The sequence below is a fragment of the Antedon mediterranea genome, chromosome 10, assembly GCF_964355755.1.
Source record: "Antedon mediterranea chromosome 10, ecAntMedi1.1, whole genome shotgun sequence".
NCBI lineage: Eukaryota > Metazoa > Echinodermata > Crinoidea > Comatulida > Antedonidae > Antedon > Antedon mediterranea.
In genome coordinates, this window is record NC_092679.1 from 16824687 (window position 1) to 16839156 (window position 14470).

At 32.6% G+C, this 14470-nt stretch overlaps 1 protein-coding gene across 3 annotated transcripts in view; it reads left to right on the top strand.

Moving 5' to 3' along the window:
- LOC140060754 (protein PALS1-like) overlaps window positions 1–14470 on the top strand; it is a 59755-nt gene that overhangs the window by 34963 nt on the left and 10322 nt on the right. For all 3 annotated transcript variants that reach the window (XM_072107091.1, XM_072107092.1, XM_072107093.1), the window contains 6 exons: window positions 723–884; window positions 1389–1463; window positions 3958–4157; window positions 5857–5981; window positions 12713–12877; window positions 13203–13405. In XM_072107091.1, the coding sequence (XP_071963192.1) occupies window positions 723–884; window positions 1389–1463; window positions 3958–4157; window positions 5857–5981; window positions 12713–12877; window positions 13203–13405 (930 nt within the window). The remainder of the gene's footprint in view (window positions 1–722; window positions 885–1388; window positions 1464–3957; window positions 4158–5856; window positions 5982–12712; window positions 12878–13202; window positions 13406–14470) is intronic.

A 14470-nucleotide genomic window follows, 5' to 3' on the forward strand; every position in this document is an offset into this window, starting at 1 on the left:
GTGCCATTGACCCAGCTGGCCTACATCGCGTCCTATCCGTATCCAACAACATAATGTGCTTTACTGCAGACGAAGCAATTGCAGAAATATTTGCCGACTCTGACTCTGAAAATGAGTATTTATTATCCCCAGATGATGAAGGTATATTTGTACCTAAATCTGGTTTATAAAATGTAATAAATAATTGGAGATAATTTAGCTAGCCTAGCCTAGGCTAGTTTGTAGAATAGGTTGAGAAACGTGACACTGACAGACAGTGCAGCCAGGCTAAAAACCTCATTATCTCTGCTTTGTTCTCCGATTGAGCCTAAAGTGCTAAAAGTGAGCCAAGTTCTTTGTACAATTATGTGGTATTACAGTTTTATTTCAATAAAGTGTTTGGTACCATTGGAAAGTTTATTTCTATCTCATTATTTGAGTGTATATTGCATGTTATTCTGATTACAAACACCTTTGCTATGAGCTTTGAAAAACAGGTATATTTATCTAAAATGGCTGGCGGTGAGGGGTACTTCCTTTATTGAATGCCTGGTGGTGAAAGTGTTAAAATGGCATATTCAACAAAAAATATTTAACAAATTATTTTTTACGGGGACAATACATCTTTAAATATGCAAATAAAGACAAGAAAAACAAATCGTTTATTATAAAGTAATAGTATGAGAAATTATTTGTAAATATAGTGCAACAGTAATGCACACAAATACTTATTATTTTTATAGGGCGCAACCATTTTAAACCAGGGGGAGTGTGTGTACATAGGGCGCATAGTTAAAGGAGGTGCTGCAGATAAAAGTGGACTGCTCCATGAAGGTGATGAAATATTGGAAATAAATGGTCAAGACATCAAGGGGAAATCAGTAAATGAAATTTGTGAATATATGGTGAGTTACTGCCCGACAACTCCCAGTTCACTCAGCTGTAAAATGAGTACCTGGTTGAAAATACTAGGGAGAAAAAAGGCGGCATGGAAAGGAACTGGCCACCCTACCACATAATGCCGAGGCTTAGTACAATGAGCTCCTAACAGCTCATTCCCCTACGTTCAGAGAACACGGGACTCACCTCACCTCCTCATGGTGAGTTAATTTGGTCTGTATGTAAATCTTGTTTATGCTGAAAAAACTCATGAAATAATTCTGGTACATTTTTTTTATTGCAATGCTAAATAGCTTTTATTTATTGAGTTTTGTGTTTATTATACCTTTATTGAATTAAAATATGTTAATGTAGAATTTGTTATTGTTTTGCAAAAGACTTGTAGGCTGGGTGACTGCGACAAATTAGGAAGGAGTTAAAAAGCTTTATTTCCAGTCCTGTTTTAATTATTTTGTATTTTATCTATATTCTCTATATTATGTAATTTTTAAATTAAAATAATTTTCTAGGGTTCGTTATCTGGAACGTTAACTTTCTTACTAATTCCATCGAGAGACTCAAAACCACAAGTTGGAGAAAATGTTGTAAGTATAATCATTTTAATTTCAGTCCTTAGATGGTACTTATTAAACTGTTTAAATCAGGGCAGACCAATAAGAAGAAAAAATAAATCAATAGTAGGATGAATTCCAAAAGGTTAACCATTAATATAATATAATAGGTTTAAATTATGATGGATGAAAATAAACTTTTGACGTTGAAGTTCGGCTAGAAAAACTAGATCCGTGTGGAACTATTTACAGGTTTTGCATTTTCTAAATTTGACTTATTTCAAAATTTAGGTCGTAACTCACAATAGAACATTTACGCATCAATAAAGATGGAATTTTTTTTTAATGCTAGATAATATAAAGGTTTTTTTGTAAACATTTTAAATGTATATAATTCTCAATCTCTGAAAATGGTGTTTACACCCCTTTGTCTAAAATGGTATGATCCAAATGTCAATTTGTTTTCTAGTTCTAAGTTTGTTTTGTTTCATTAAATAGGATGTATCTGATTCATATCACACGGTATTAATAATTGTACTATTACAGTGTTTACATTATTGCAATATCTAAAGTATACAAAATACTTGATTGTTAAAGATATTGTGCACAATCCAACTATAAAAGCAATAATTAATACAATTAATAATAGTAATATAATACATACTCTACACACAAAAAAATACCCAAAACAAACAACAATGATTTTTAAATTTAACCAAAAACCCATGAACTCATGTTTACCAATTTTTTAAAAATTTATTTATTAAATCAGACTTTGAATAGGCCATTTATAGTTTTAATAAAGTTAATCACTTCCATAGAAAAAAAAATGGAAAAAAAAATGTTTTAACTTATAAAATAATATTAATGATTAAATTCAACCAAAGATCCATTGACTGAGAGCAAATTTGACTTTTTTTTGCTTTAAATTAGTTTTTTCAGGTAAATAAATTTTGTTTAGATCCAATATTTGGTCAAAATGGATAACTATTATGTGACATTAAAATGGCATATTCAACAACGAAAAATTATGTGTTAGGGGGACAATAATCTTAAACAATCTTAATCAATAATCGATTTGATTTAGGTATTTTTGCAGTTACCACAGGTTTAAAAATCATGGAACTTAAATTATATTTGACACAATTTTCTTCATACCATAAACTATAGTATTACTCATTCAATCAATAATTCATAATGATTAATCCGTTTGTTTAGGCAGACCATAAATCATTGTTTAAACTGTTAGTGTGTAAACAGATTTTGTGAATGCTATAGTTGTTAGACTTGTGATTAATTATTAGAATGTATTTTGGGTGTTTTTATTTATGTCTTTATATGCACTTGTATTATAGATTTTATTGTTGTTACTAGAGTCATAGAGATCTCTATGCTAGAGTATACATGTATAAGTAATGACATCATGCTACCATTTTTGTCGTTATGGCTGAGTGATTTTCATTATTGTCTTGTAATAATAATAATTTATTAGGAAATGACACCTTTGCATCGGTGGCACACACAGAAGTGGTGCATCCAATTTAACATAATACATCAAAACAATACATTATATGATGGATACAGGTTCTTAAACTATTTCAAAAATATAAAAGAAAAATCATTATCAACATGGTAATACAGGTACTGTATTAAATTGTCCTACAGTATCATAATTTTGAGTTGATAATTTAAAAAGGTATATAAAAATAAACATAAAATATAGTAAAGAGTTTACATAACAAACCATTGTGTTTCAACATCAGGTACTGAAGACCTATAGTTGTTATCACAGGTGTCTTGGTTTGTGTAATACTGTACCTTTTCAAGAATACAGCAGACATATTTTAAAATTGAATACAGACAGAAAACTGACCATAATATAATTCTCAATTCCCTTAACCCAGAATTCCTTCAAAATCCACATTATTTTCTGTATAAAATCCAGACTTTCAATTGTCTTGAAAATCAACAGTTTCTAAAGCTCTGTCGACACTATCACACTTTCTGTGACAAAAAATGTTATTTACCCATATATGGAAATGATGATGTCATATCACTACCATATTTAGGCATATCACCACCATATATGGGCACATCACACTTTTTTGTCAAACTAGTTTGATTTTGTAGACAGAGCTTATATTAATAAGACACTTTATTATCTTCAACAATCCAATGAAATTACAAGCGCTTGTAATCAAATATACATAAAAATAAAATACAATCTGTTTACCTATAGAACATATGAACGATTATAGTCCCAAGTGGCCTGGGTATACATTCGAGGAAAGTAGAGGCATGATTATTGTAAAATTGGATTGCATTAAAAATAAAATGTACAAAATTCTTGTGTCCGAAAATAGTCTAGTGGTGGGATTATCTTTGAGCATGGGATTATAATCGGTCGTTATTAGGTATATTGAAGTTGTATATTTTTAAAATTTGCATGGAGTACTAAATTTGGAAATCCCTAAATTGTCATATATGTTATAGCTGATTGTCAAACTTTTTATTTCTTTATTTAAAGGTACATGTGAGAGCCCATTTTAATTATGATCCTGAGGATGATGAGTACATTCCTTGTCGAGAGCTAGGCCTATCATTTCAAAAGGGAGATATTTTACATGTTATCAACCAGGATGATAATAGCTGGTGGCAGGCTTACAGAGACGGTGAAGAAGATCAAATATTAGCTGGCCTTATACCCAGTAGATCATTTACACAGCAGTAAGTTATCTGTCTGTAATGTTCACTTGTTAATCTCTGTCTACACTATCAAACTAGTTTGACAATAAAAGTGCGATGTGCCATATATACTAGAAATAGATATTCCCATATATGGTAGTGATATGACATCATCATGTCCATATATAGGCACATCACATTTTTTTGTCGCATAAAGATTGATAGTGTAGACAGAGCTTTATAATATAATCATTATGTATTATATAGTAGACCCCTCTTTGGGATACCTCTATTAAGGGGACACAAACCTCTGAAAGAAAAGAGTAGAAAAATATGTTTGAATATGACAGTCAACACCAATTCAGGGACACTCCTAATATAGGGACACTTTCCTGTGAAACAAAGGGGAAATATTATTATTAGTAACACACGGCAAACCTCATTCAGTTGACACTTTGTTTAACAGGTTTTACTGTATTGAATTGCTTCCCAATTTAAAGACCTACAAATATTTTTTTTGCTGTTAAGTTTGAAGATTTAAATGTTAGGATACTGGTACATTGGTCCCTGTTCAGTTTTGCAGAATGAAAAACAAAGAGTGTATATACATTAGCTGTACCATCCAAGGACATGAATCTTTTAGCATAAAAACTTCTCTGCAATTGGCAATGGTCTTATAAAACTAAAGATGCTTTGAAAGCCTCACTTTGATATACAGTATATTAAACCTATATGTCTGGAAGAAATCAATAAATTACTATAATACGTGAATGATTGTTTTGGATTTATTAACATTACAATAATCGCAACAATTAGTTTTTTTCATTACAGTACTTTGTCATTAAAGGTCTTTGACGTCATTACATTTATGTAGTATTGAACGTGTGCAATGATAAACAACTTTATCTTTCATACAAATTTATTGTTAATTGCTACTTGCTAATTGATAGATAAATGATACGATTTTCATATAATATAAAATAGTTAATTCAATAAACCTTACTATCGAGTAGTTTTATTGATTTTTATTATTAATAATGATGAACAGCTATTTATTCTAAGCTGAAACCAGATGAAATTATTTGTACATTTGTATATATTAATATACTTATATACTTATTACTTATTATTAATTATGATTTACTGTATATAATGGATAAATTATGTTATGTGGAACGGTAAACAAGGCAAGGGTTTAAGACTCACTTGCTTCATAGTTCTGAACATAGATAGTCCAAATAACTGTTGGCCATTTTGGATTATGGCCGCCATCTTGAAAAATCGGAAACTATGTCGGTGGCTCCTAGGCAAAAATCAATCAGTAGGTCAAAACAAAGCCTCATGCCAAATTTGGCCCTTTTGTCCGCCGTGTAACAATTAAGTCGCTAAGCCACCTGACTAATAATGTGACCTTGAATTGAAGCTCTATCTACACTATAAAACTTTATGTGACAACAAAAATGTGATTTGCCCATATACTGTATGGACATGATAATGTCATATCACTACCATATTTAGGCATATCACTGCCATATTTTGATACATCATACTTTTTTTTGTCAAACTAGTTTGATAGTGTAGTCAGAGCTTTAGGGAGAAGCATGTTATCGAAAAGTGTAACGTCAAAGTCTACAGCCTTATGAGCAATGGTCATTGAAATTGTGCTATACAAATGAAAACGTTATTGTGGACATTTTCTGTAAATATCAGAGCTGTGATTTTTTAAATTTTGTGTTTACAGACGAGAAGCAATGAAACAAACGTTACAGGATGATCCAGAGCCTCAGAAAAAGCTAATGTGCGGCTGCAAATCAAAAAAGAAGAAAAAGAAGAAGAAAAAAGTGCTCTATAATGCAAATGAAAATGGTAACGTTTTTGATTAACATGGAATATAATTATATTATATATAAAAACGGAACTTAACTTAATTAAAATCGGTTTCGTGCGATGAAAATAAATTAATTAATTTTTAATTTAAAATTAATTCAGGATTATATAACGTGTTATGATTAAAAACTTCAGTAACTATGCCAGAAAATTTTCAAAATATAAATATGTTTAAAATGTTCACCTTTTTAAACATGTACATTTTAAACATTTTGGAAATTGGAATCCGGAAAATAATTATATTATATATGGCTATGGAAAATTCTGGGCTTAATTATAATCAGTTTTTTTCATGTGGGGATAAATAATTAATTAAATAATATTCGAGGATTTAGCTCATGTTGGTAAAAGCCTTAATGAGATTAACATAAAATAAAATGCCATTAAATTAAGGAAGTTAAAGTTAAAAATGTGAGTTTTTAAAGGTGAAAAATAATTATATTTTATGTGAGCATTGATAATTAATTCTAAGCTTAATTCTAATATATATATATAAATATATATATAAACAAATCAGGCAAAGAGCATTAATTCTAAACCGCCCGGTGATATACTGAAATTTAATTAATTAATTTGAAACGATAAAGATGAGGAAATCTGTGTGTAATTGAGGCTTTAGTGCATAATGGTAAAAGCAATGCACTTTTCAGTAAAAATAAAATAATTGAAAATTAAGAAAAATACAAGTTAAAAATGCAAGATTTTAAAGCTGCCTCAAAATTAACAATAACAATTAAAGTTTTCAGACGCATAGAAACAGGAAAAGAAGTCTCATGGAAGACAGAGGCCCAAGAAAAGGACTCTATGAAATATATATAAACTTTATTTCTTCACGAAACTGGTGTATACTATATATATGTATACCATATAATAATGATACTAGTCTAGTAGGAAGGAGGGGTTACCGTGCACCCCCATGATGTATTTTTTTAATGTACATTTTTGTAATCCTGAATATATGTAATTAACATTTTTTGATGTTCCCAAGACGAAATATTGTCCCATGGGTTTTTTTTGGGGCCATTTTGGTGGCCATCTTGGATTTATCAAAATCATAAATATAGACGATACGTGACAAAGACTGATCATAGAGGTCTGATTTTGGTCTTAAATTGTTCAGAATATGCACATTTCTATGTACTATAATGAAAAGTTTTTGTTCAAAATGGCCGTAAATGCCACTTTTGACCTTTGACCTTGTTTTTACATAAGGGTCATATCTTGGTAACCCCTGGTCATAAAGATTTTATTTTTGTCTTAAATTGTTCAGAATATCCATATTTATATTCGCTTTAATGGAACATATTTTTGAAATTTGACGGGAAATATCATTTTTGACCTTTGACATTATTGCATAACGATTTTCGCAATAATTTAGGTTATTTTTGTATTTGACCTATATCTTGACAACGAGTGATCATAGAGGTTTGATTTTGGTCTTATATTGTTCAGAATATGCACTTTCCTATGTACTATAATAAAACATTTTCATGCAAAATGACCGGAAATACGACTTTTGACCTTTGACCTCGTTTTTACATAAGGGTCATATCTCGGTAACCAATGGTCATAACGATTTTATTTTTGTTTTAAATTGTTCGGAGTATCCATATTTATATTAGCTTTAATGAAACATATTTTTTAAATTTGATGGAAAATATCACTTTTGACCTTTGACATTATTTCCAACCGAGGGTCATATCTCGGTAACCCCTGGTCATAAAGACTTTATTTTTGTCATTTTATTTATTTTAATTTTATTTTATGTCTTTAGGCAATGTGGCCAAGGATTACCAATAATGAATTAATCACTGTCCTATCAGATAGGTGGTAATCCCCCTGATACATGGGCTATTGTGTGAACCAGTTCACCGGGGTTTATATAAGATTTAATAAAACATATTTTTGAAAGTTGGCAGGAAATACAACTTTTGACCTTTTACCTTGTTTCCACCCGAGGGTCATATCTCGGTAATCCCTGGTCATAAAGACTTTATTTTTGTCATAAATTGTTCAGAATATCCATATTTATATAACATTTAATGAAATACAACTTTTGACCTTATTTTCACTTGAGGGCCATATCTCGGTAACAATTTTTTTTTGTCTAAGATTGTTCAAAACATACATATTTCTATCCACTCTAATGACTATTTATTTAAAACAATGATCATAAATGTTACTATCAATTGTCACATTTAACACCTTCCACAGAATTCTCATACAGTAAGAATTTTTTCTGTTTTAAAGTAAAAATAAATTTAAAAGATGTAAATAAAATAACAACATGCTGAGAAAAAGGGAAAATTACAGACTTTATAAAAAACTTTTGAATATACATGCTATCCACTGTAATGATGATTTATCCTAAAAAACTGACAATAAATGTCATTTTTTACCTTTGACCCCTATTTAAATATAATTTACATATAATGCGAGAATTCTTAACAATTCTCAAATTAGAAAAAAGTATCTGATAAATAATTAAAAAAAAGTGTCTGATAACACGTTTCATTACATAATTATTCATAATTAAAGGTGGCTACAGTACTTTTAGGTCTGCAAACAACTTTTATCCAATAGAATGTGTTTATTGTCCAATTGGAAGAGACAATAACAAAATTAATGTCAACATCTTCATAATCTTAATTTATTTTGGAAACAGTACTGATAGACGGCTACAAAAATACATTTTCTAATCAAATTCTATTCTTCATTAAATAATGGAAAATTTAGGGAAAGAAAAGGGGATAATTGTATTTTACACGTGGATGGTATTCTTGACATAACACTCGATCTGAGGACAGGTACCTTCCACCCATATACACCAAACCAAACAATACGCCATTATATGTACATCGTGAAAGTAATCATCGGCCATCAATTACGCAATATACCACTAGCAATAAATAAACGACTCTCAAACATCTCATCCGATGAAAATTCGTTTAATGCAGCAATACCTCAGTACCAAGAAGCACTTAGAAATAATGGATATGAACATGAGCTACACCTGAACAAACAACCAAAAAGAAAACCCGAAACAGAAACATCATTTGGTTCAATCCTCCGTACAGCAAGAACGTAAAGACCAATATCGGACCCAAATTTTTACATTTAGTGGATGAGTGTTTCTCACAAGGCCATAATCTCCAAAAGACTTTTAATGTTGGCATTGATTGCTGGTGGTATCTACAATATCTAAGGTTACGCACGGTATACTTATGGTCAAACTTTAGAGGGTCTGCCAGGGCCAAGGCAGGGTACAGATAGTTTGTAATAGGTTGGTATTCCTTACAATGTGCTAAATCATATAACATTGGTTGCTGGTGGTATCTACAATATCTAAGCTAGACTAGTTGGAGGAAGAGGGTCTCTAGTCAAAATTTAGAGGGGTCTGCCAGGGCCAAGGCAGTGTACAGATAGTTTGTAATAGAGGTCATTTGGTATTCCTTACAATGTGCTAAATCATATAACATTGGTTGCTGGTGGTATCTACAATATCTAAGCTAGGCTAGTTGGGAGAAGGGGGTCGTTAGTCGAACTTTAGAGGGGTCTGCCAGGGCCAAGGCAGTGTACAGATAGTCTGTAATAGGTCATTTGGTATTTCTTACAATGTGCTAAATCATATAACATTGGCTGCTGGTGGTATCTACAATATCCAATCTAGGCCATTTGTGGGAAGGGGGGGGGGTCTCTAGTCGAACTTTAGAGGGGTCTTCTAGGGCCAAGGCAGTGTACAGATAGTCTGTAATAGGTCATTTGGTATTTCTTACAATGTGCTAAATCATATAACATTGGCTGCTGGTGGTATCTACAATATCTAATCTAGGCCATTTGTGGGAAGGGGGGTCTCTAGTCGAACTTTAGGGTGTCTGGCACTTGCGGTGCAGCAGACAATTAGTCTGTCGTTACCCATTTAGTATTGTATGAACACAACTTGTTCATTTGGCATTAATTTTGAGTGGTACCTCACTCAGCTATGCTATCACCATTTGTAGGCCCTCCCTCGGGGGGTCTGGTGGGCCTATTGCAGAGGAAAAAATGTTTGGTGATATGATATTGGTATTAGATGCAAATGGGCATCCCATGGTGGTGAAATTAGGTGGTATCTCTCTCATCTAATTGGTGCCGATTTGTTCGGTATAGACGCAGCAGGGGGTATCCGGCAGACTTCCATTTACATTGACTTCAAGTGACCTCCAATTAACACACTTAAATAGTCAGATATTGGTACCAGCTCATCTAACCATGGAGGTATGCCATTTACTGTATAGAAGATGTTCGCAATTGGATGACAACAAATTACCTAAAGTTGAATGATGGAAAGACAGAGTTTATTATCGTCGGGTCTAAATGTAACATCTCCAAAATCAACATCACACATATCAGAATCGGAAACTCTAACATCGCTCCCTCATCGGTGGTCCGGAATCTGGGAATCATGCTGGATAGTAATCTCACTATGGAAGCACAAATAACAACTGTATCCAAAGCAGCATGCATATCGATTAGGAACCTTGGTCGTATTCGCGGTAATCTTAACAAGAAAACAGCTGAATTGATTGTACACTCATTTGTCACTTCTAAAATTGACATTGGTAATGCCTTGTTGTTTGGCATACCAAAATCTCAAATACAACGTTTGCAGCGCTTGCAAAATATGGCAGCTAGAATTGTAACTTATACAAAATCAAACGCTCACATAACTCCTGTCCTGATGGATTTGCATTGGTTGCCTGTTCAACAACGTATTAAGTACAAACTTGCGTTGTTTGTATTCAAGATCCTAAATGACAGTGCTCCTGCTTATTTATCTGACCTTGTGGATCGTTACGAATCATCCCGCAGAGGCCTACGATCATTGTCAAAAACCTTCTTCAAGAGCGTAGAGCGAAAAATCAGTGGGGTCAGAGATCTTTTTACGTTGCGGCCGCAAGTGTATGGAACAGCTTACCAGCAACAGTTAAATGCTCAACTAGTCTAAACAGTTTCAAGACCAACCTAAAGACGTCGCTATTCGCTGATGTTCTCGCACGTTGTTAATGCACAAAGCGCCATGAGCGCCACATGGGTGGAGGATACCGGCGCTATATAAGTTTTCATTTATTATTATTATTAGTAATACAATAAATACTAAGCGGTCAGAAGATGCTGCTAATCAATCAATCAATCAATCATTCGATTTATATAGCGCCATTCCAACAGTCATTGCTCATGGTGCTACCAAAAATATCAGAAAATGTGAGTTTTGAGTAGTGACTTAAATGTGCTCAATAATAATGTTTGTTTAATGTTCAAAGATAGGTGGTTCCAGAACCTACTGTAGGTCCAGCAATACTGAAAGTCCGATCTCCCCAACTACAGTATGTTTGCGCCTCTGAATGTCCAGTAGCACCTGATGACTAGATCTTAGTTCTCGCTTTCTCTTATTGATTGTCGATCATTCTGAAAGGTATTTGAGAGCGTAACTATTTATGAATCGGAGCACCAGCAGGATCTTAAATTGAACACACAACTCCACTCCAAATACGATCGCCTCGGTCTTTTCATTAAGCTTGAGGAAGTTTAAGCCCATCCATGTCCTAATCTCAGCAGTGCATGCTTCTAAACGTTTTACGGCGGTCAGAATCTCAGTCTGACGGGGCTTGACAGAAACATAAATTTGTATATCAAGAAGTTGACCAGGAATATGTCCTCTATACATTTGACCTTCCTCTTATTTGGAAATTTCGTGATGTAGGGCGTGCCAAACTGTCATTTAATCATTAAAACAAGATATCAAAGTGATATTTTCCATCAAATTTCAAAAATATGTTTCATTAAAGCTAATATAAATATGGATACTCCGAACAATAAAAAAAATAAATAAAATCGTTATGTCCATTGGTTACCGAGATATGACCCTTATGTAAAAACGAGGTCAAAGGTCAAAAGTCGTATTTCCGGTCATTTTGCATGAAAATGTTTTATTATAGTACATAGGAAAGTGCATATTCTGAACAATATAAGACCAAAATCAAACCTCTATGATCACTCGTTGTCAAGATATAGGTCGAATACAAAAATAACCTAAATTATTGCGAAAATCGTTATGCAATAATGTCAAAGGTTAAAAATGATATTTCTCGTCAAATTTCAAAAATATGTTCCATTAAAGCGAATATAAATATGGATATTCTGAACAATTTAAGACAAAAATAAAATCTTTATGACCAGGGGTTACCAAGATATGACCCTTATGTAAAAACAAGGTCAAAGGTCAAAAGTGGCATTTACGGCCATTTTGAACAAAAACTTTTCATTATAGTACATAGAAATGTGCATATTCTGAACAATTTAAGACCAAAATCAGACCTCTAAGATCAGTCTTTGTCAAGTACTGTCTATATTTATGATTTTGATAAATCCAAGATGGCCACCAAAATGGCCCCAAAAAAACCCCATGGGACAATATTTCGTCTTGGGAACATCAAAAAATGTTAATTACATATATTCAGGATTACAAAAATGTACATTAAAAAAATACATCATGAGGGTGCACGGTAACCCCTCCTTCCTACCCTACTATACCTACAAGAGCCTATTTTGTTGTTGACTTGATAGGAACACTACACTCTACTCATTTGAAATCATATTAACCATTTTCACAAATACTCTTTATCAGAATTACAAATATAATATTTTATTTATATAATATTTTTACTTAGAATATGAAAGTGAAGAAATTTTAACGTACGAAGAAGTTGGACTGTACCAACCTAACGTCCAGCGGAAGCGACCTATAGTCCTTGTAGGGCCACACAGTGTGGGTAGACAAGAATTAAGACAAAAGCTGTTAGAAGATTCGGATAAATTTGCTTCAGCGGTGCCTCGTAAGTGTCGATAGTTTAAATTATAATAAACATTCTATTTAATAGTTCTCTATTCCACGTTCAACTTTGTGAGAATTTTCTGCAAGGCTTGGTACGTAACTAACCTGTAGTGTGCACCGTCTAAAATAATTCTACCCTACAGATATAGTCAAAGCCTTACCCCCTTTAAATGGCCTAATACCCCATCTAGCCTTTGCCATTGATTTTGGAAGCAGATTAATTACCATAGAACAGTAGGTGTGTTATAGTACAAATAATCAATGCTCCCCGTCATTAAATAGAACAGCTACCTTTCAACTCATAAACTTTCACTATTTGTTCTCAGACACAAGTCGAACAAAGAAAGACATTGAAGTAGATGGCGTTGATTATTACTTTGTGCCTCGGCAACGATTTGAACAAGACATATTGGCGAGCAAGTTTGTGGAACACGGAGAATATCTGAAGAACTTATATGGAACAAGTCTTGATGCTATACGGCTTGTTATCAACTCTGGCAAGTCGTGTGTTTTAAACCTACAGCCTCAGGTAAATATAGACTACCATAGTAGAGTTAATGCTGTTTGGGACACCCTTATATGGTTTATCGCTTGATTTCGCAAAAAAATGTCATTGCACATTGCAAAATGAGAAGGTTTGGGAGCAAATTGCGCGACGTGTACATGCAAACAACTAATCACGTACGTATGCGTTGTGATGTTTGCTCCCAAACCATTCCCATCATCCATCGCGTACGCTATTTGCGATAAACCTTATTTAGGAGAAACTTGTATTATGGAACACTTTCCTTTCAAACAAAACGGGGGGAATTTTTTTTTCTCTGTTGAGACCAGGGAAATTTATTTGTTGAGACTAGAGGAAATATTCACGGTGTAAATCTATGTCCATATTCTTTACCAAATCTTAAGTCATTTTACTGTCTGCCATATCTCTTTATTATGCTGTTAATTTAACCTTATGTTGAAGTGAGAGAGTCTTATCTCTCATTTTGTTTTGTCATGTAGAGAATCATATTTATGTTCAATACATTATGATGTCATATTTTTTTTGTTCACAATTATCAACATTACAATGACGATTATTGTTACAATTCTTGGAAAGAGTGTAAACAAAAACCGTAAGGAAAGAAAACAACAGTGAAACACTGTACTGTGGTCATTTTAAAAGCATGTTACTGAAGACACATGGCCGTCATTCACGGATACTTAGTATCAGTTGACTTCACTGCTGGTGTACTTGAGATATATATTTAAATATGTTATATCTCTGATACCACTAGTACTAAATCTTTATAAAGTTATAATTTGATTTCTAATGGGTTATACTTATAGACACCCATTAAAAAGTGTCAAGTTTTATTGTCCCTTTCATTCATTTATTTGTATCATAAAGTTTAATGTTGATAATTATGTTCATACTAATATTTTTTCATTTATTTGGTTTTGGAGATCTAACCCAATCATATCATTTTTAGACTAATTAATAACTAATTAATAAGATGGTAACATTGTAAGTAACAAAAATAGAATATTAAAAATATTGTCTTTGTCAAAGTTAAATTATACTTGATTGAAATTATTACAAAAGCATGAT